Source organism: Amborella trichopoda, chromosome 5 (assembly GCF_054954075.1).
Source record: "Amborella trichopoda isolate Santa Cruz 75 chromosome 5, AtrichopodaSantaCruz75HAP2 v2.0, whole genome shotgun sequence".
Classification (NCBI taxonomy): domain Eukaryota; kingdom Viridiplantae; phylum Streptophyta; class Magnoliopsida; order Amborellales; family Amborellaceae; genus Amborella; species Amborella trichopoda.
The window spans coordinates 42,404,099-42,426,038 of NC_142340.1; the positions used below are offsets into that span (position 1 = coordinate 42,404,099).

The following is a 21,940-nucleotide window of genomic DNA, read 5'->3' on the forward strand; positions in this document are numbered from 1 at the left end:
TCATCAAACAAAAATAAGCAAAGGGTAACAAATGGAGATGAGAGAGAGAGAAGAGGGACAAATGGAGATGAGAGAGAGAGTAGAGAGAAATGGAGAGAGAAAGACAGGGGAAAAATGGGGGAGAGAGAGAGGCAGTAATAAGAAGAATGTAAACAGGCGCAAAAAACCTTAAGAAGAGAGTGCCTGCGAGTAAAGTGGATAAGCTCCCTGCCTCTAATGGCAGCAGCTCAACTCTCTCACCCCACGCATCTCTCTAACCACCTCCATTCAAAGTTGCAAAACACTAAGTACCCATCTCTCTCTCTATGGTTTTTCCTTCATGAAAATTTGATATCTTCTTCTCTCCTACTTGGGTTCTCTGTTCATGAAAAATTGATATCCTTATTGTAAACTATTTTAAGTTTTTTGGCTATCTCCTTCTCTCCTACTCGGGTTCTCTGTTCATGAAATATTGATATCCTTATTGTAAACTATTTTAAGTTTTTTGGCTCTCTCTCTCTCTCTCTCTCTCTCTCTCTCTCTCTCTCGCTCTCGCTCTCGACCACAAAAATCTTAGCTCTTTCGTGTGTAAACATAGAAGTTTGAATCATCGAACCCATTTTAAAGGAAATTGGGGGAAATAACTTTGTGGACTGCTTGTATTTTTCACAGGTGTTGCATATGTACACCCAAAAGCCAGAGCTTCAGAAGGAAACTATGGAAAGTTTTGAAAGAAAAGCCTGATTTTTCAAACCCCATTGTGGGTAACATTGTTTCAGAAGGCTTGCAATTGACTGAATCAAAAGTTTATCGCCGTGATTTGATGAGTTTTTTGTTCTTGGGTTCGGCTTCATTCCTTCTGTATCCCTCTCATTCTAATGCAGCTACAGGTAAAATAAACTTGTTGCTCTCTCTCTCTCTCTCTCTCTCTCTCTCTCCCTCTCAATGAAAGCATTGAAAAATCGTAGGAAGGAAAAGCTTCTGAATGAACTGTCTTTCTATGGGTCCTGATTTTTATGTATCATATTCACCTTACAATTGGTGTGAGTTAGTTAATGCAGAAGATTTTCAAGGAAAATTAATAGTATTTCACTACTTATGATAACTGTGGCAGATATTGTGGAGAAAGATGATGAGATAGCTATGGCTTTACAAGTTGATGACATAAATGCTTATTCATTTCTCTATCCAGTGCAATTACCTTCTAAAAAGTTTACATTCAAATGGTAATGGTAAACTCACTTTCCTCAGTGTTTTATGGAATTTCCATTATTTGTGTTTTGTGTCTAACTTTATTCCATCAAACCTAATTGGTTTTTGAGTTTTAATTCTTTTGCAGTATTCAAATTGATGCCAACATGATCATTTCTTTTCTTTTTTCAATTGATAGAAAAAGAAAGGGGAAGCCAAGTGAACAAACTGAAATATGAATATAATTGTGTTCTCATGAAATAATGATGACTTCTTCACTACTGGTCAGTGAGGATAACGTCTCTTACTTATTACTGGTAATGCTGATTAAGACCTTATTGTGTAATACCTAATTTTCAGAACTACCAGTATTGCTGATGGTTGCTACTTAGTAGTTTAGTCCCTATGTTTAGAAATTTCTTTCTTATTTTCAAGAATTCTACATGGTTAAAGTTGAAGTTGTAAATATGTTGGCAAAGACTAGTATCTCACAGAAGATGAATTACACAATCTCTGTTCCTTCGAATTGTTTATCATGCTTCTTTTTATTCTCCTTCCATCACAACTACTACAACAATCTTCTTTGAAGTGATCTCTGTGCTTTTTGGGTTTACAATGACACTGTTGCCCTTGCCCAAAGATCAAAATCTTGATTGAGGGAGACCATTCTAAACATCAGTTACTTTTTCCCCACTTTACTGGCGTAGGTTACTAAATCTTCTTTTGAACTGGTCTTGTTTGTGGTTTTGACTTTTATAATGAAACCATTAACTGAGTATTGAGGTTATTTAGTGCAAGTGGCACTTCTCTAACCAAGATTTACTTGCCCTCAGTAAATACCCCATTAATAGAACTGTTTTTAATAAATTCTTCCATTATCTTATTATAGTTGAAATGTGAGTCCGTGTCCTAGTATCTTCTTTTCCATAACCAGAACTCTACTTTTTTCTTTGAGATTATAACCAGAACTCTACTTCTGTCAAGATATTAAAAACATTAAAGGTTTGGTCACCATGGTTTTTGAACCTTGTTATTTCCTTTGCGTAATGAGAAACTGAGAAATAAAAGCACCATCCCATAATGAAGTTTTTATCGCTTTAACTTGTTTACGTCTAGCCTTGATTTTTTCCGTTCATTTAAAATGTTTCTGTATTACTTTTCATATTTATCGCTTACCCAAGATATATTGTGTTCGCCAGATAAAGGATTGTATGGTGCCTCACAATATTTACTTTCTTAAAACCATGAATTTGGGTCTCCAATAAAACACAATTTTGTGGATGCTCATCATATATCAGAAGCTTATACTATATTATTCAATCACCTTAACACTTATAGCTTTTTATAATTTTGAAGGGTGGAATCTAGAAAGCCAGAGCGTTATTCGTCAGCTGCACCACTATCTCGTAAGTTGGTACTGGCTTGCATTTTGAAACTATTAAATGACAGTTAACTCTGCTGTATTAGTGATCTTTGTATTTATTTATTCTGGTCTCTTTTTCTCTTTTCTTACGAAATGGGGACTCACCCCATAACTAACTGAACCACTAATTCTGTTCCTCTCAGCTGATGCTCGCCAGCGTATTGTGTCCGAGCGAGTTGACATGATTGATAATGTTGTTATATCTGTTTCGGTAATTCCAAATGATCAATTCCCGTTTTATTACCAAATCTGTTATCTTATCTGTCTAAACTGTTAGTTAGATGGAGAGAGAGAGAGACAGAGCGCAATTATGAATCTCCTTTTCCTTTTGATTCTTGAATGCAGATTGGTCCTCCCAATTCCCGATTCCTAAAATCCAAGGATAAGAATACATGGAATGCAAAAGATGTCGCTGATGCTCTCTTATCCGACAAATCTTCTTTGGTATTAAACTATGCTCCTTTAAGAACATAACCGGTATCATTTTCCCTTGTTTCTATTTAATTTGAATTAAGGTTATTTTCCTTGATCCTCAGGCTCTGACTATGGGAAAGCATACTAAAACCAGTGAACATAGGAAAATCCATTGTCCATTATGTGATCACTGTCGATCAAAATGGATGGTCATGGAGGGAGAGTGGACCTGAATGGGACATGACCCCATCGGTGGGTCCCAGTCAGTGTGCATTAGTTCTTCCATGTCCATTGGATTGAAGTATACTTCTTATCTCATGTATTTTCATACTATGCATTAACTGCTAATTGTTTCTCTAACAAAGCAATCATTGTGCAGCGTATCACCACTGGTCAACGGATGGCCGAAAGTTCTGTTCTTGATGCTCATCGCACTGATGTACTAAACACATAAACTTGTCCCTTTATTCTTTTCTAGTTGGCATCCTAATGAATTATTTTTCTTTTGTTTTGGATAAAGACCTTGAATGATTTCTTTAATGTGAGGAACTGCCAATGACAATTTTTGTGCGGATTATGTCGTTGCAATCTGAGTATTCTATGTGTGATCTGTTGGGTTTTGCAGGTTGATGGTGAGCCTTACTGGTATTACGAATATATTATTCGAAAATCACCCACTAAATCTGTGAGTCTATAATCATCATAATGGGTCTATCACTGAGTCAGATACCTTCTGTGGACTTGTAAAGCTGATTTCATGTTAAAAATTCCTGTCATTATGTTGTTGTTTGATGCTTGGTTGAATATATATATGGATTTGAGCTTTGAACATGCAGAACATGACATGTAATACACTGTTCAAAGATGTAAACATAGATAGGCTCCCCCTTCATGTATATTTTAATGTATGTGGATAAATCTATTAACCAAAATGTGTATTCCATAAAATTTAGAAGAATCACAGCGATTTGACAACATCATAACTATAAACACACCTCAGTTGAGCTGTTTGACTAAAATTATTGAGTATAAAAAATGCCTCAATTCCCTAAAATATTGCTAATTATATTCATACATTGAACAAGGTTGGAATATTAATTAATTAGGCAGTCTGGAAAATTATGACCGTCATGGCATAGAAAAATAAATGAATATGGTTAACTCTTGATTTTTTTTGTGTAATTCTTTCCATATTCAATCTTAAATGAGTGAATTGTCACACTTTTGAGGACAATAGATTTTATTTAAATATAACTAAACTCATCATCGAAGCCTTTTCCCAACTAATTGGGATCGGTTCCACTACTCCTGGTCCGCCATTTTACTTTGTTAAGAGTCATACCCTCAGTGAGATCATAAGTCTCTATATATTTTCTCATTACTTCCAAGCATGTCCTTTTGGGCGTATCCCTTGCCCTTTTTGAGCTTTCCACTTGAACTAACTTGCACCTCCTAACATTTGTTGTATTGGGTTTGTGCCACACATGCCCAACCCACTTAAGTCTACTTTCTCTCATCTTATTGCTTATTGGTGCCAAACCTAAATTCTCCCGAATGTATTCATTTCGAATTCTATCCCTTCTTGTCTTTCCATTCATCCATATCAACATCTTCATCTCAGCTACCTTCATTCAATGGGTATGTCGTTTCTTGAGTGCCTAACATTCTGCTCTTTAAAGTAAAGCTGGTCTCACAGTTGTTCTATAGAACTTGCCCTTCAGCTTCATTGGTATGCGGCAATCACATAAAATTTCGGTTGCACATCTCCACTTCGCCCACCCAGTTCTAATTTTATGTGTGACGTCTTCCTCAATCTCTCTATTTTCCTGGATTATCGACTCAAGATATCAAAAGTGTGCTCTTTTTGGTATTTCTTTATCGACAATCTTAATTACTTCTTTGTCTTTACTCCTATTATTACTAAACTTGCATTCCATATACGCTATCTTAGTCTGACTAATTTTAAAACCTTCAGATTCTAGAGCATGCATCCAAAGTTCTAACTTTGTGTTGATGCCATTTTCGGTCTCATCGATTCAAACTATATTGTCCACGAACAACATGCACTACGGTACCTCATCTTGTAGGTTCCTTGTTACGTCATCCATAACTAAGATAAAGAGATATGAGCTCAATGCTGATCCCAGATGTAGATCTATTGCACTGAAAACTCACTCGTCTCTCCACTAGTTGTTCGTACACTAGTTAGCGTTCCCTCATACATATCTCTCACAAAGTCGATGGAGTGTCTTGAGACTCTTTCTTTTTCCAACACCCACCAAATCAAATCTCTAGGTACTCTATCATAAAATTTATCTAGATCGATAAAGACCATGTAGAGGTCTTTTCCTTTTGCCATAAACTTCTCCATTAGTCGCCTAAATAGGAAAATAGCCTTGATTGTTGACATCCCTGGGATAAAACTGAATTGGTTTTCTGATACATTCATTTCATGTCTTAGTTATTGCTCAATTACTCTCTCCTATAGCTTTATAGTGTGGCTTCTAAGTTTGATCTCTCAATAGTTTGCACAATTATGTATGTCTCCTTTGTTCTCGTAAATAGGTACAACATTACTTTTCCTTCATTTGTTTGGCATTTTCTGTGTTGAACATTACTTTTCCTTCATTTTTTGTTGAACAACTTGGTCAGCCAATCAATGTCAAGCTCACCCATGCACTTCTAAACCTCTATAGGAATACCATCTGATCCTAAAGCCTTTATTATCTTCATCCTCTTCAAAGCTTCTTTCACTCATGATATTCTTATCCTACAATTGTATCTATGACCTCCACCGTCTTTTATGCCAATGGTATTTATGACCTCCGCCCTCATTTATGCTATGTTCCCATTGTATTTGACATTTAATGACTTTTGAAAATAAATTCTCCACCTTTCATTGACCTCTTCATTCTTTACAAAGACCCTTTCATCTTCACTTTTAATGCATTTAATATGGTTTGAATCCCTACACTTTCTCTCATTTTTGCCAATTTGAGGACATCTTTTTCACCTTTTCTTGTTCCTAGTTTACTATAAGATGATAAGATTATCATAACGCCTTAAATTTAACCTTTCTTGCCATTTGTTTAGCGTTTTTCTTAGCCTTTTTATATTCTTCTAAGTTTTGATCATTTCTATTATATTGCCAAGTTTTATAACATGATTGTTTTTCGCTAAACTAATTCATGAAATTTTTCTCATAACTGAAAGCCTGGTGGATTTCTAGATGTATACCCTTGAAAATGCTGAAAATTTTTCTGCATACTCATACAGTACATGAATAAGTTTTCCAAATCATTGTTGCGCTGCATGCACAAAGTTTTTCAGAGGAATACCAAGTTCGATTTTTTATCACAAAATATTGATGTGTATTTGCCTGATAACAAAAAATATGAGAGTTCGAAGTATTTTCTGGTGCTGCTCTTTTTTGTCATCCTTGTTTATTGGTGTATTTTGGCCTCTTAATGCAGGCTCAGGACACAAACCTTTATAGGCAATACCTGGCCTCCACTGCCGAAAGGGATGGTAAAATCCTTCACTAAAGATTTGATAATATTCTATTCCATATTCATTTTGCACACACACGCACATACGTCACCACACACACACACACACACAAAGAGAGCGATGAATTGAATGTTTTAATGGACAGCCATGTATCTTCAGTTGTTTTTACATTCCACCTTACTATTGTCCCATCTTAACTTGTAATGAATAGTACTATTGGTGTTTTATTTGCAGGGTATCTGTACTCTTTGAGTGCTTCTACACTTAGCAAACAATGGAATGTTGTAAGTTTCCAATTTTTTATTATTACTCTCCAATTTTTGATTTATTACTTTTATATATTTCTCATTTACTATGAACCATCTCGTGCAACATAAATTTTATATAAATTGCTATCCATTTCCAAAATCTCTTGTTATTACATCTCATGCTTTCAATAAAAAAGGGTGTTTACATATTCTCCATATACAACCAAGTCTAAATGCATGTTTATGGTAAATTTTAATTTCATTGAAGCATCGTTTACCTCTCCAATCTCTTTATCAATGACTGCAATGTTCAATTCCGATATAGAGTATGTTATATGATGATTACTCACATGATTGCTCAAAAACCAGTATCTGTTGTGGTAGAAATTGCTCTAACATTATGACTCTAGCAGCATATGACACAATATTAGTAAACTTTATATATCTTATATTTGTATACCCAAACATCTCTATCAATGATTGCAAACCTTCTCCTTTTTTTTTTTTTTTTTGCGATAAATAAGCTCAATATAAGCAAATAATATAAAGCATAGTCATCATGATCAAATCAGACCGGGTAAACTGTCCGGGCTGACCTCCGTCCGGTGCCTTGGCCAATCTAGTCTGAAGTAAAAACTGGGTTGGATTAAAAACTGGTCATAATTAAGCACATGAAATTATAGATCTGAGATGAAAACATACACACAATGTGAACTATTCAATGTGCTAATTCCTATAAAAGAGTACTTCAAAGTTTACTTTCTATTGCCGAAAGATTTCATGCTCTCAAAGGAGCATATTATCCATTTACTCCCTCGTGTAAAATCCAATTGAGGAGCAATTTTTAGGATCCTAAAATTTGGGGATGTAACCTCTTCAAATCATGGACTAACCTCAAAAAGTGAATATTTCAAATTGACCTCTCTATGCACATGAAAAAAATAATATCTCCAGATTGGATAGATTGTCCAATTTTTTAGGGTGAGTTCTATGTGTTAGACTACTTTAGATAACTTAAAATTCAAATTTTCTCCTTGGAAAATAATCATCTATTTGGTCTTAGGTAGATCCCAGTATTTCTTTTGGGTAAGTGGTTCCCAATATTTCAGATTCAAAAAACTCACTCCCAAGTAGGTCTTCTGCCTAAAGGAGTAGATGGACAGTATGCTCCCCTAGAAGCATAGTATAAGTGTTCATTTGTGTTATAAGTGTACAAGACGACTTGAATGAAGCTATCAAGCACTTGTGCGGCTGTTTTTGTTGTAAGTGAAAAGAGAAGAAGAGAAATTTCTAGTTGTTAAATTTGCAATTTTTTGTTAGCATGTTTGCTTTGCAGAAATATTGGCCTGAATGGGACATTTAGCTAGTTCGTTTGGACTAAATAATTGGTGTTTTGGGTGTCACTCAGATGGGGCCATACTTAAAGAAGACAGTGGAGTCTTTTCGCCTTCTCCCACCCACTGAGAACTATGTCCCTCCATACAAGGATCCATGGAGATTTTGGTGACCCGTTCCTGATAAGTATATGCTCTCTCTCTCCCTCTGTGTGTGTGTTGTGTGCATGCATATGAGTAAAATAGGATTCATACCCAGTGCACTATAAAAGCTAAGAGTTCTCACTTTGTTCTTTTTCTTGTGTTGGAGTGTCAATGACAGGGTGTAAATGCATGCAATACATGAGCCAGGTCAAATGTGATTGTTGTATCAATTGCTCTATAAGTTCAGTTTGAGGTGAATTTGTCATGATTTGGATGATAAAATCCAGGTTCAGGATGGAGGATAATAGTTTTTTGAGAAAAACTGTAGGATCGAGGATAATAGTTTCTTCCTCGATCTTGGATATATACCAAAAGACATGCTCTGAACCAGAATGTTTTATACTTCTTCTTGTTGATGGTGTCATCTTTTGAAGTTAAGGGCACTTTTTGCCACATTATATTCAAGAAACAAGGAGCCAAATACGTGACTTAGAAACTAGCATTAGGTCGGCTGTGTTTGTGGATGTTATGAATATCTCGTATCCCCGTTCTTCATTTTTTTTTTTTAATATATATATTTGTCAGCGGGGTAGAGGGGAGTGGTAGTTCAGCTGTAGGAATCAAACTTGAGATATAGTGCTGCTAAATGTCAGCTGCTAACCATTCAAGTCCAAGCCGGATTCCTAATGTGCTTACATCATTGGATTTGCATAATTTGCAACAAGCTAGAAGACTAGAGTGAGAGCATGTTACACAGATGCAGGCAGCATATCTAAAACAGAGTTGAAACTTTTATACACTCACTGAGAGGGAGATAGAGAGAGAGAGTCCTGCCATATTTGGCTAGCTAATAGGGTATTTGAATGCCTGGTCTTTCTTTCTGCTGCAAGAGCCATTATAATGAGAAGTTATCATTAGAGTGAGAACAAGAATTTTTGGAACTAGTTGTAATAACTTGTATTTCTGTGCCCAGGCTTTCTTTTTCTAGCCATTCCAGTACTTTCTACTTCTACATAATTTATGGCACTTGTTTCTGCATCAGCCTCATGCCATGTATATGCTTAAATGAAACTTGCGACAGATTGCATAACTCAACAACGTGGTCAAGAAATTTGTTCCGGTCTCTCGGGACATGGTGATGATGGTCATGTTGCTCAAGTAATGATGTTCTTTGGATCCCTTTCAGCTTGAAGACCTTGACCTTAATTGGTATCGAATTGTTTTAGGCCCTCAAGGAGAGCTTGTTCCTCAATCACCGCAGAGGTTGATGCTGCACCGATCATGCTTGAATAAGATCGTAGCAATTAGTGGGGACGTTTCTAAATAGGGCATTTACATTATTCCTTGGCAATTTTCTGGATTGCCAAGAGAGCCGCCATCAAAGTTGAGTTTGATGACCCCTTATCCCTACCACCAGGAAGGCCTTATGTCTTGACCAAGGAAAGTGGGGTGAGAAAAATGTGTGAAGAGAAAATGGTATAAAGAGCTTTGTGCGATGCACTGCCTATGGTTTTACCCAAACCCAATTTAATCACTGGATCATTTGTACTGGGCCGGGCCTGGGCTACGGCAACCTTAGCCATAGTCCGCCATGGTCCCTATGAGGCTGTTGTGGACTGCATTGGGCCTGTGGGCCAGATCATGCTGTGGCCACGCCCTACCCAACCCTCATGCCACAGTTTATGGCCCAGACTTGAGTTTCTCAAGGACCAAGCCGGGCCAGGCTAGGCTGTGCAAGCCATTGCCAGCCCTATGGACCATGCAAGGCCATTAGTGGTTGGCCCCTAAAAATGGAATAAATGGATGATTGATGGTATCCTCAGTGTCAGTCAGGGTCCAACTGAGACCCAATCGGGTTGGGTCCAGATTGAGGTCAACCGGGACCCAATGTTATTGCCCTAGCTGGGATTGGCCTAGCTGGGTGGAACCTCTTAGCTCTATTTGGTCAACTGAGAGTGCTCTCTTGAATATCACCACCAAATTGAACTTATGTACTTTAGCACCGGTAGGGCTGTCAACGGACCAAGCCTGGACCAGACCAGCTTTGTCCCAAGTATATACCAAGCTGAAGGGGCTCCTGCTCTGTCCAAGCCAGCTATAGCCCTGGCACGGCCTGGCGCAGCCCGCAGGTCATAGTGGTGAATATAAAATCCCCAGCTCTTGGGCAATACTTTGATCCTAAACCCTGGTTTTTTAAGAGTGGCCTGGCCCAAAAACCTAGGCCACAGATCGAGATGGAAATTCCCGCTTCACCCTCTAATTGATTTACTGCCACCGGCATACAGAACAGTGATATCTGATATGCAGGGATATCTAAGAGTGTGGCTTTTATAATTCTCCCCTAGTGACAGTAGCGGCCTTTATACGAGCAATAGACCTGATCCCAAACCCGAAAGTATGGTATGGGATCCTGACCTGAACCAAAAACTAAATATCTATATATTTAGTTATTTTTAAATATATTGCATATAGCGAGAGTGGGGTTAGGGTCGTGGTGGTAGCAATGCTTGTGCCCCAACTAAGTTTTAGGTATCTATTCTCACCTAACGCATTAAAAAACCACTAATGATTTTAAAAAATGAGTAGGGGTTTCTTATCTCCACTGAATTTAAAACTCGAAAAATATTACAGGCCTGGACTTGCGAAGTGTTCCAGTCCAACATTTGAACCTATGCCCATACTTAAATCGGGTATACCCCTCTTGGACCCATACCCGGACCTAAATCGGGTATACCCCTTGGGTCCCGGGTCGGATTTGGGTCCATATCCACCCCAGTCGACCTGTTGTCTTTCTTCAGAAACGGGCACACATGGATAGAGGTCCACACACTTGTGGGTCCATATCCAATTCCAACTCAGTTTCGAGCATAACTCCAATGAGTTTCGTTTTACCCAAATTGATTTAAAGAGACGTGGAGACTTCTGAGCATCTCAAGGATGACAAAAAGTTGTCTGACTTGCAAGTCATTACATTGCAGGAGACTCAAGTGCATTTGTTGACTATAAAAGGAAGGCTAAAAAAACATAAAAACGTAGACTTAAGATGTGGTTGATAATGAGAAAAAAAAAAAGATTTATAGTCTCACGGAGGATATAACTTTTTAATAGATCAAGATTTATATAGCTGATCCAATTAGTTGAGAAAAAGCTTTGTTGATGATAAATATAATATAAAATTAATGTGTTAAGATGATAATATAATGTGTTAATAAAATATAATGATAGTATATGTTATTATTAAAGTGATAAAAATTTATATAGAGTCCAAGTTCTAAACAATCAAATTAGAGCCCACATCAAAAATTTCACTAGAAGAGGTTGTTTTGATGCCTAAATATCTTTAAATTGATCATCTCAACATCAAGATGCACGGAAATGAATTCAAGTTTTGAAAATAGTGTTTCTTGCAATGCATTATTGGATTTTCAATTTTCAAGATTTTCATAGATATGTTTGAACTATACTATTTTTGAAGCTTTAAATTTTATAATTAAAAATGAAAATATATTTTAAAGTTATCACAAAGGTTTCCAATATTGAATCGACATATCTCGACCCTATTTGACGGTATGCCTTATTTTGATTGTTTAGAGCATTGGCTCTATACAAACGCACCCTATTATTATTAGATTATGATTGTAAATTATAAAATAATAATATTAATATTAATTACGTTGATGATATTTCATAAATAATAATAATAATAATAATAAATATTAAATTTTAATATTATAATTCTGGAATAATATCATTATTATGAAATAGAAAGAAAAGGAGAAGAATCACATGACCGAATATAAAAAGCTAATTTTCTCAAAATCTTGCATTTGCTTATTCGTAGTTTTTTTTAAAAAAATGAACAAGAGCATTGAACAAGAGGTTTCGAAGATGTGATCTCCAAAAATACATCCAAACGACCTTAGGCCATCAAAAGTTGAACATGAAAAAGAAGAATTTCATATCCAAAGGTCCCAAATGGCCCATAATTCCATGAAGGAATTTGAATCATTCAAGCTCATGTTAGATGAACTCTGTCTAGAATTGAGAGACGATATTCTAGAGGTTGGGCAAATCGATTCAAAATTATTCAGTTACATAATAAACTTTTTTACCTTTCAAAAAATCCAAACGAGTGTTTCAAAATTCATTAAGCTTGTAAACTTATTTTTATCCAAAGCTCCTCTTACTTTTAAAGACAGTTTCCATGAGTCCACAGACACACATGTAGAAATACGGGCCCCTTAATAATTTATTTTTGAAATAGAATTTGATCATAATTTTCAAAGAATGTATAAATCTTTAACATGGAGATTATTATTCTATACAAATACATAGACTTTAAAAACTAGAGATGATCCTTTTTGGAGAAAATATTTGATCAGTTGATTTTTACTTTTTCTTTGGAGGACTATTATTTATGCGGCCCAATTTTGGGGAACTACGAAGATCTCCAAGCCCACATAGCAATAGGTGCCGGCTAGGACGCACCAAACAAATTTCCTAAATTGACTAGGAGCAAAAGGATCACTAAAAAAGCCCTAAGCCACAGAGAAATCACCACAACAAATCATAAATAACAATAGGCAGCTGTATTCCCATAAATTACCAAAAAGCCCCCAATCCAACGGTACCCTATGAAATGACCGAATTGTCCTTAACCCTCATCACTCAACTCTGCAAACTCTGTTTCGTCATCCTTGTCACTGCCCTGCTCGACAGGCTCATCGTTTGAGGCCTCCCCAGTAGTTTCTTTCATCGTTTCTGCACTTCTCAAGCTCTTTCCTCTCACCCCATCTTTTCCATTGCCCATCTGCCATGTTACATACGCTTTTTTTTAGGTAGAGCGAGACCCATCACACACACACACATACATGTATGCATTTTCTTCACACACACACACACATCTGCAAATATATATAGCGAGTGAGAGAGCACTAAATCTGGACTGTGCAGTAGCTCCAACCTAGTTTTGGTTTAAATAGACCATTGATCAGTCTGGTTAGGCACTCTTAACTGAAAAAAGAGCAGTAGTGACCTGATGTGAACTCATACAGTTCTTGAATTCTAGTTCTTGTCGTCTCGATTCCAAGGTACAATTTGTAACCAAAGGAAATGTATAATGGTGGGCAAATGGTAGATTCCGTTAAGCTGTGACTGAAGCATGGCATAAGCCAATGAAAATGATACAGAAACTACCCTTCAAAAATTACCATCCTCCATAACAAAGTTAAGAACCAAGTTAAATTTGGATATTATGTTTAGATCAAAGCACATGCATCCACAGCAACCTCTAGGAAAATCTCATAGTTAACGACCAACAACCCCAAATTCTATTTTAAATGAAAACTTTTACGATTTTATCTTCAAGAAAAGCCATTTGTTAATGAGTTTTTGAACAACTTACAGCACGCAACAAAGTTCTCCTGTCCCTTTCCCTAGCATTCTTGATAGACTGCAAATATTTATTTCACAAGTTAAGAGGTTACAACCATCACAATGCAAAGCTACTAAGTATTGAAATAAGAAAGAGGTCAAGTAAGAAAGGACATTACTTCTTCTAGTAATTTGCGCTCAGCCTCTACTTCTGAAATATCTCTGAGAAAACAAGAGTCCATACTCTTAAAATAGTAGCACATGATATAACAACAACGTAGTTCCTCAGATAATAGCACTAAGTAATGAAGCCATCGTGTAGCATGGAGACAAAGGTACAATAGTGCAGGAAAAAAAAAAAACAAGAAAAAAAAAGGCATACAAAGCTAATGTTAACTCAAACCCACCTTCCAATTATTCGATCGACACAGCATGAACATTTTGCACAAACATCAAGATCCTTCGCACATGCTGCACAAAGTTACATGGAGTAAAGTTACATGGAGTAAACAAAAAATTGCATGAGGAACTCAGCTTTATAGAAGGAACAGATACACAATTTTCCTTTTTTTAAATTGTGATTTTATGTTTTCAACAAAACAGGAGAAAATTATTCAATGTGGCTATAGAAACAAGAATTTGAGAAAACAATTGCAAGATACACAGAAAAGTAACATTTAGTAAGGAGATAAACTTTCCAGAACAAAGATTATGATAAGCCTGTCGAACCGCTCGTTTCCCGCATCGCTGACTAAACATGCAAGAAAGCGTAATTGTAAGAGAATTTTTTAACAAGCAATAACTAGCATAGGCTATGCATAAACTTAAATGCTAAAAAACAAAATATACTAGGAAATATTTATTGAATTAAAAAAAATCATGGTGATGTAAAAGATGAATATTACTCTTCTTTACATTAAGAAGCCACCATTAAGCTAAACATTTCGATAGAAAGCCCAAAAGAAAGGAAGCATGATCCTATACTAACCATTTAGCTGGTTCAACCAACGGCTTGTATTTTCCATACCTAAATAAGATGAAACAACCATCAGAGAAGACATGATAAATCTGATTCCAATGAATGCATCAATGTAGAAAAGAACAGTTATTGCAACTGCACCATGATGAATACAAGGGTGTGGAGCGTCAAATCAACTAATGTTTCTATACTTTAATTATCATAAACTATTCACAACAAAGAAATGAATATGCCCAGCATCTCGATTAACAATAGGAAAAAGTTTATACAAGTTCGAAACCTTATAATATAGACGTAAGGTGTCAAAAATGTAGTAGAAAATTGTGTTCTGAAGTTCGAAAACCTTCCAATCGACCTCGAGAAGTACGAATATAAAGAGAAAAGAGAATTTTAAATCCTAAAATAATGCATCATGTAACAAGGAATCTGGAATGTCTACTTTCAAGATTTTCAAGTGTTTATAGATATGCTCGATCTAAACCATTTTTTAAATTTTAAATTTCATAATTAGCGTTGAGCATGGATTTTCAAGCCATCATAAGGTTCCCGACATCGAAACTACATCTTCCAGAAAAATTTAAAGCCATGATTTACTTGCATAGTAAAGTGGGCACCTTATAAGAACCTCATTCCTAACAATATCGTAAATACTGGAACTGTTTGTTATTTATTATATCAGGGCAAATTTCCATTCAAAAGGGAGAGCTGAATTTGTTGTAAATGTATCAAGGGTTATGACTGGCTGGAAGCCATAGGCAGACATGGATTACCCAAAGAAGCCGATCACATGCCGCGCATCACAGACAAGATTCAGCCACATAGACAACACAAAAAAGCATTAGAACAACCCATCCAGATTCAACTTCTTATGCATGAACGTCTGACCAAAAAGATCTGTAATAGGGGTATACTATCGTAAAAGTAATAGAACATACTTGCGTTTCCATTCAATTTGATCCTTACAACGACCACAAACACCTGTTATCTGAGAGAATGGACGAAGCTTTCCGCCCACTTCCTGTGCAAGAGAGCAAGAGAGGATGCAAATCAATAGATCGACAATGAATTTATCATGAGCACAAAATTTGGAAACTGAAAAGGAGTATTATAGCACTAATTTTTACACAAAAAAACTGTATCCAAATATAGCATTACGACCCCTATAACAAACACAGAAGAATGAATAAAGGACAAAAGTCATGCCATTACAAATACATTGAAATTGATATTCATAACATGAAATTATGGTGGAGCACCATCCAATCACAAGCAAACAAGGTTTAAACTCCAGAGGCCATTAAAGCATATGATAGAAAAAATATCCATTTTTATCCCTTTTATTCATAATGAACTAGTTATGAATTATTTTTTATCTCAATAGGGCGACAAAACCAGAATGAAACATAAGTAGTACTTACTGTCTCATTCTTCTTGTGACCAGCATTGGGCTTCCAAGCATACCTGAGAAGAACCACCACATTGATAGGAAACACATTAATCTATATGCCCCAAGATTTTTTTTTTTTTTGAGAACTATTGACTTTATATTAATATTAGTAAAATGCGAAATAATATTAGTAAAATGCCCCAAGATTTATTTTTTATTTATAAATTAGGTCCAGTTGAGTAGATGATGACAAAGAAAAATGGAAATGTATTGTACTTATTGGCATGTTTGGGATGACCATTTCTACCACTACTGGACATGAATTCCTTCTTGGCTTGCTGCAGAATTAACAATGTGTTATAATAGATGATATGACTATCCATAGGATATAATTCGCTCAACAAATCATCTTGGTTGCAAACAACTTGGTATATAAAATCAAAAGAAGCGCAATTCAATAGTCTTCATTGGTTGTAAGTTTTTCAGGACCAATTGATAGATAAGATGGTATTTAATAAAAAAAAGAAAGAAATACCAAATCGTAAGACAATGATAACAACATAAATCTTTTGTCAGTGAATTCAAATTGAATAAAACAATGTGAAAGCAAGGGTAAAGCAAAACACATAAAAGGCACCATGCTATTGATCTCTGTTTAAGGATGAAAGCAATATGCAATTTTACAGCAAGTTCTACCAAAGAAATTTGAGAAGGCCCCAGTTATCACAAGAAAAAAAAAAAAAAAAGAGATAGGAAAGCCATTACAAAAAAACCCAAGATTCTGAACATTAAATGTAAAAATGCCTTAATGCTTCACTTGAAACTACAAATTTAAATCCCATATTTAAAACCACAAGCTACAAATCTCCATAACTACCCATGAAACTCACAAACACTCATCCCTAATCCCAAATGCAATCTAGAGTATCCCCTCATATTTTGGTCTTTGAAACCCTAAACCCCAAAAAACATACCCTTAAACCAGAATTCAAAGTCTGCTTTAAATCATACACTGTAGTCATTGCACCAAAGAAGAACGAAATCACAAAAAACAATAAATTCCAACATCTGAAAACAAAACAATTTAGCGTTTTCATAGTTTTTTCAAACAAAATTAAGATCTTAAAACCCTAAACCCCCAACCTCGAATTTCACAACACGAAAAAAATGAACTTTACAGAGTGAAGCTCAGAAAATTACTCCGAAATGTCTGAAATGAAACCTAGAACCATTGTTTCCGCTTTTCCAATGACTAGAAAACAAAAAAACAAATCCTGGAAATATAATTTGAAACCAAAGTCCAATCATTCCAATCCTTAAACCCTAAACCCTACTTTCCAACAAGAAAAGAAAAATTAAGCCCCAAAACACTAACACCCTGAAACCCTAAACACGGTAAACAACAAATCAAAAAAGATAAAATCTAAAAATCAGAAGAGAGAGAGAGAGAGAGAGAGAGAGAGAGAGAGAACGCACTTGTTAAACTGAAGAAACAGTGGTTATGATTTTTGAAACGTAAAACTTTGGCATCCTTTTTTTCGAAGACTGTGTTTCATATAAGGAAAATTATAAAAAATACAACCCGCTTATCAACTAGGACATGGTTTCTATGCGGCCAGCCCGCATATTGTAGAATTGCGGGCTTGGCAATAAATATATATTTGAAATATAATTTTATCTTAATTTTTAGAAAATATATAATCTTTAACATGGAGATCATGAATATGAAAAAAAGAATTGAAAATTAAAATTAATAATTCTATTAAAAATATTTGGATTGTTAATTACACTTGTTTTTAGATGACCATCTACATGTATCCATCTTTAAAATGGATGTTTTAAACCTCTAGACTGCATATTGTAGAAAAGCAGTCCAACCCGCAGGAAACAATTTTCCCTTCAACTATTCCACGTTGTTATCCTTTTTCTATTGTTCCAACTCAAAATTAGGGTGACAATGGGTCGGGTCCGGCTGGACAAGGACCCAAATAGTATTCGTGTCCAAAATTTAGACCCATAGCCAGAGCCGTTGGGTCCCGTGTCCGATTGCATGTTTTGATAGGTTTTTTTCTTTTGAAGTAGTTAGACCCCAATTAGTTGGGATAATGGCCTATTAAAGATGCAATAATTTTAAAATAGAGTTGTATTTTATGAGATCATTTATTTTTGGTATAAGGAGTTCACTATCACTTTCAGCCAATGAATGTGAGATCTAATAGCCAATGAAAGCGTATCACAGCATTTGAAAAATTTAATTTTAGATGTTCTAGAATGATGTGTCATCATCAATCACCTACTTTTAAATCTGACAGTCAAATGACAATTGTGGCCTCCTTGTATCAAAAGTAAATGGTTTCATTGTATACATTTTCTATTGAAATTCAATAAAATAATATGTAAATAAATAAAGGTGTGGTTTACATAGAGTTGAGGCTCTAAACAATCAAAGTAAAGCACACTTTAAAAGGTGTCGAGAAATGTGGTTTTAATACTGGAAATATTTGTAATAGCCTTAAAATATATTTTCATCTTTAATTATAAAATTTAAAGCTTCAAAATTAGTGTAGATTGAGCAGATCCATAAAAAATTGAAAAACTTGAAAATTGACGGTAAATGTATTACAAGATGCACTATTTCTAAAACTTGAAATCCATTTTTTTCCCATGTCTATACATCTTGATGTCGAGATAATCAATTTAATGATATTTAGGCATCAAAACAACCTGGTAAAATTTTTGATGTGGGTTCTAATTTGATTGTTTAGAGCCTCAGCTCTATATAAAAGATTGGTAATGTGTCCACCATCCAAACGACCGATGAGATTGAGAGCTAGACGGCCGATAAGATTGAGAGAGAAGCTTTTGTACAAATAGAGTGAAAATACAGTTATTTTGGACCAGAAATTTTAAATCGAATAGATGCCCAAAACCGATCATCCATTGGTTCTGAACTGCCTAAGTCACCGGGTCTTTTTGTATTAGATCAGAGCAGAAAATCGATGTGGTGTTAAACCCAGAATGGTACCCCGTTGGTTCTGATCTGGCTCGAGCAGTCCTGAGCTGACTTCTACAAGCTAGGGATAAAGATAGATTTTGAAGCTCTCATAAAGTTTTCGATAACGAAACTACATCTTTAAACAAAGTTTAGAGATGCACCTTACTTTTGTAGTATAAGGATGGCATCTTGTACAAATCTGATATGTAAGAAATTAACAAAAATAAATGATACAGAAATCATGAATATGAAAAAAAAAATTAATAATTTGAAAACTAAAAATAATAATTTATTAAAAAAACTTTTGAACCGTTAGTTACAATTATTTTTAGATTAACCAATTATTTGCATCCATCATTAACATGGATGTTTTATGCCTTTGGAACATAAAACGTTGAAATGCGGTCCAACCCGCATGAAACAATTGTTCTTTAAAAAGTGGATATGGGGGCATACAAAAACTATTATTTGAAAGGGAAGAATCGTCTCCTTGTAAAAAAGGATTCATGTTTTAAGGGGTAAAAAATATTTTCTGTTTGCAGATGAGAAATAGTCTTGAGAATGAGTTGAGGCCTTGATAGTATTACTATCAAGCTCCATGAATCAAGTCCCCGACTCTATTCTTACCAAAAGGTAGGGCCCAAATCCCCACTAATATCCTCACAAAAACAGAGAAGATGAGAAATTATCTTGAGAATGAGTTGAGGCATTGATAGTATCACCTTCGGAGCCCCATGAATCAAGTTTCAGACTCCATTCTCACTAAAAGGTAGGGCCCAAATCTCCACTAATATCCCCAAAAAAGAAGAAAAAGAGAAATAGCCTTCTATTTCTTTTGCTCCAACTCGTCCCAGATAGAAAAATCCTTAAAAAGTTTACATATTTTATATTTTAGACTCAAATCCCACTCTTGAGAGTACATATTTTTTTATTATTATTAGTTTTTTTACACATCTAATTAAGTTTATATGTGGATCAACAATAATTCACCTATAAAAATATAGTAAGTCAAAATAAATAAATTAACCAAAATACCTGTTAAACTTGCGAGAGTATCTTGCCCATTTTAGTTCATTGAATTTCTTTTATAGGTTTTCTCCTGCAATGAAGAGACCTATGGATGCCCAAAATATGATATGAATAGAATATATACAAGAAACAAATTTAAAATACATTACGATCTCTCAAAAAGGACTTGAGCCTAACATATAAAATAGCGGGGACTATTTTAAGTTTCCATAACAAAATTGGATTTTAGTAAAATTTTTAAAAATCAGAAAATAAAGAAAAATGAAATATTATTGCTAGTAAAATGAATATGGCATCCTTATCTATTACAAATTTTTTCTTTGGATGCACCAACTCAGCCCGAAATCCAACGAACAAATAAAACTTGGTTATTATTAAAAGGAAAAAGTTTATATAAGGTTGCAACCCTAAAATGTAGAATTATCGATGCACCTCAAAAGTCTATCGGAGAATGTTTTAATGTTGGAAAACCCTCTAATTGATCATCTCAACATCAAGATGTGTGAATATGAAAAAAAAAGATTTTGAGTTAAAAAAATAGTGCATCTTGCAACACATTATCTAGACCGTCCATTGTCAAGATTTTCATATATTTATAGATCTACTTGATTTTGACTATCTTTGGAACTTAAACTTTTATAAGTAGAAATGAAAATAGATTTTGAGATAATCCAAAGAATTTTTATACCAAAATTACATGTTAAATTAAAATTTGGAGGTGCCTTTTAATTGGATTGTTTAAAATTGCCACCTTATAGAAACCGGACCCTTATTAAAATATACTAAATTCTTTTATGCTATTTTCTTGCTTTCCACCTAGCAAATAAATTACAAAAAATTAAAATTCCTTGAGCATAGAAAGCCTTTATTGGTAAGAAAAAGCAAATTCTTACCCTGCGAATTTTTTTTTAAAAAATGTCGTATACGCCTTTTTAATATTTGTAATCTCAAATAACCCCTAGGGTTTAAACAACCTCCATTTTAAAAGAAAAGGACGTTTAATCGCCCTTCATACTTTTTTCATCGTTCAAATTGTAATATTTACCATTTACTTTTGTCTAATAATTTTATTATATAAATAGAATTTGACATGTCTCTTTTAACCTAGTTGACATGTTCACGAGATGGGAAAATACACACACATATACGCACACACACACACACATATATATATATATATATATATATATATATATATATGAAAAATCTTCCCAACGCCTATAGGCAAAAATGAATCGTGATTTCGCCTACCCTCATCACCATCTCAATTTCATCACGCAGTCACGATTGTTCGGTAGTGTTTTATTTTTCATTTTTTTCTACAAGTTAGAATAACCTGAAATTTAGATGGTATGTACATATTACTGAGGCACATATAATAAAAATATAAAAAAAATTATCCATGAAACAAAAGACAAAAATACCCCAAACTTTTTAGGGGTATTTTGGTCAATTTTTTTCATGTAAAATATTGTTTTTATATTTTTTTGAAGATTTTGCTATATTTTTTTTATTAATTCACACTCCAAATTTCAAGTCATTCCAATTTGTAAAAAAATAAAAAAAATAAAAAATGAAACACTATCTGATAATCGTGACTGCGCGATGAACTTTGGACGGTAATGGGGGTAGGCGAAACCACTGTTCATTTTCACCTATAGGTGTTGCGTAGTGTTTTTCATATATATATATATGATAATCTAAACTTCACAACCCTTCAAATTACAAAGGTTCAAGATAGAGAGAGTTGTGAATGGTGGATTTATTAATTTTGTAGTCTATTTTTAAAAAAAAATTTACTTTTGTTAGGCAATTTTGTAAATATTACTATAAGACAAATGATACTTTTGTCATCTCCATAAAAGGTAAACTTGAAATTTTAACTAAAAGACAAGGGCGCTCTACAAACAAAGTTCCATGACACTAACATCCAA

The 21,940-nt window shown here is 34.7% G+C and overlaps 2 protein-coding genes across 14 annotated transcripts; one reads left to right on the forward strand and one right to left on the reverse strand.

Annotated features, from left to right (window-relative positions):
* The first annotated feature begins 778 nt into the window (after positions 1 to 778).
* PPD5 (PsbP domain protein (Mog1/PsbP/DUF1795-like photosystem II reaction center PsbP family protein)) lies at positions 779 to 8,724 on the forward strand. 2 transcript variants are annotated; one of them, XM_011625083.3, is made up of 11 exons: positions 779 to 869; positions 1,094 to 1,205; positions 2,527 to 2,576; positions 2,737 to 2,804; positions 2,939 to 3,037; positions 3,387 to 3,446; positions 3,633 to 3,692; positions 6,481 to 6,535; positions 6,752 to 6,801; positions 8,174 to 8,286; positions 8,410 to 8,724. In XM_011625083.3, exons 1-10 carry the CDS (start codon positions 803 to 805, stop codon positions 8,270 to 8,272), a joined length of 720 nt encoding a protein of 239 aa, XP_011623385.3. In that variant the 5' UTR covers positions 779 to 802; the 3' UTR covers positions 8,273 to 8,286; positions 8,410 to 8,724. The 2 variants fall into 2 exon arrangements, with proteins under 2 accessions (XP_011623385.3, XP_088724123.1); XM_088867997.1 differs by having other exon boundaries at positions 8,422 to 8,724.
* Positions 8,725 to 12,797: 4,073 nt separating this feature from the next.
* Positions 12,798 to 17,568, reverse strand: LOC18434253 (small acidic-like protein). 12 transcript variants are annotated; one of them, XR_016056353.1, is made up of 10 exons: positions 17,459 to 17,568; positions 16,259 to 16,320; positions 16,014 to 16,056; positions 15,531 to 15,613; positions 14,605 to 14,643; positions 14,315 to 14,363; positions 14,024 to 14,087; positions 13,796 to 13,838; positions 13,648 to 13,695; positions 12,798 to 13,053 (listed from the first exon to the last, which is right to left on the reverse strand). XR_016056353.1 is itself a non-coding variant. In XM_011625075.3 (10 exons), the coding sequence occupies exons 2-10, from the start codon at positions 16,300 to 16,302 to the stop codon at positions 12,898 to 12,900; spliced, it is 573 nt and encodes a 190-aa protein (XP_011623377.1). In that variant the 5' UTR covers positions 16,303 to 16,320; positions 17,459 to 17,568; the 3' UTR covers positions 12,798 to 12,897. The 12 variants fall into 12 exon arrangements, 9 of the variants coding, with proteins under 9 accessions (XP_011623377.1, XP_088724125.1, XP_088724124.1 ...); XR_016056350.1 differs by having other exon boundaries at positions 17,183 to 17,460; XM_011625075.3 differs by having other exon boundaries at positions 14,315 to 14,367.
* Between the last annotated feature and the right edge of the window lie 4,372 nt (positions 17,569 to 21,940).

Coding starts and splice junctions, on each gene's coding strand:
- PPD5 (XM_011625083.3), top strand. CDS start 803: ATGAGTTTTTTGTTCTTGGGTTCGGCTTCATTCCTTCTGTATCCCTCT. Junction 2,805..2,938: donor ATGTTGTTATATCTGTTTCG/GTAATTCCAAAT, acceptor TCTTGAATGCAG/ATTGGTCCTCCCAATTCCCG. Junction 6,802..8,173: donor TTAGCAAACAATGGAATGTT/GTAAGTTTCCAA, acceptor GGTGTCACTCAG/ATGGGGCCATACTTAAAGAA.
- LOC18434253 (XM_088867998.1), bottom strand. CDS start 17,290: ATGATTGGACTTTGGTTTCAAATTATATTTCCAGGATTTGTTTTTTTG. Junction 14,368..14,604: donor TTGGTTGAACCAGCTAAATG/GTTAGTATAGGA, acceptor TTGCATGTTTAG/TCAGCGATGCGGGAAACGAG. Junction 13,696..13,795: donor AGCGCAAATTACTAGAAGAA/GTAATGTCCTTT, acceptor AAATATTTGCAG/TCTATCAAGAATGCTAGGGA.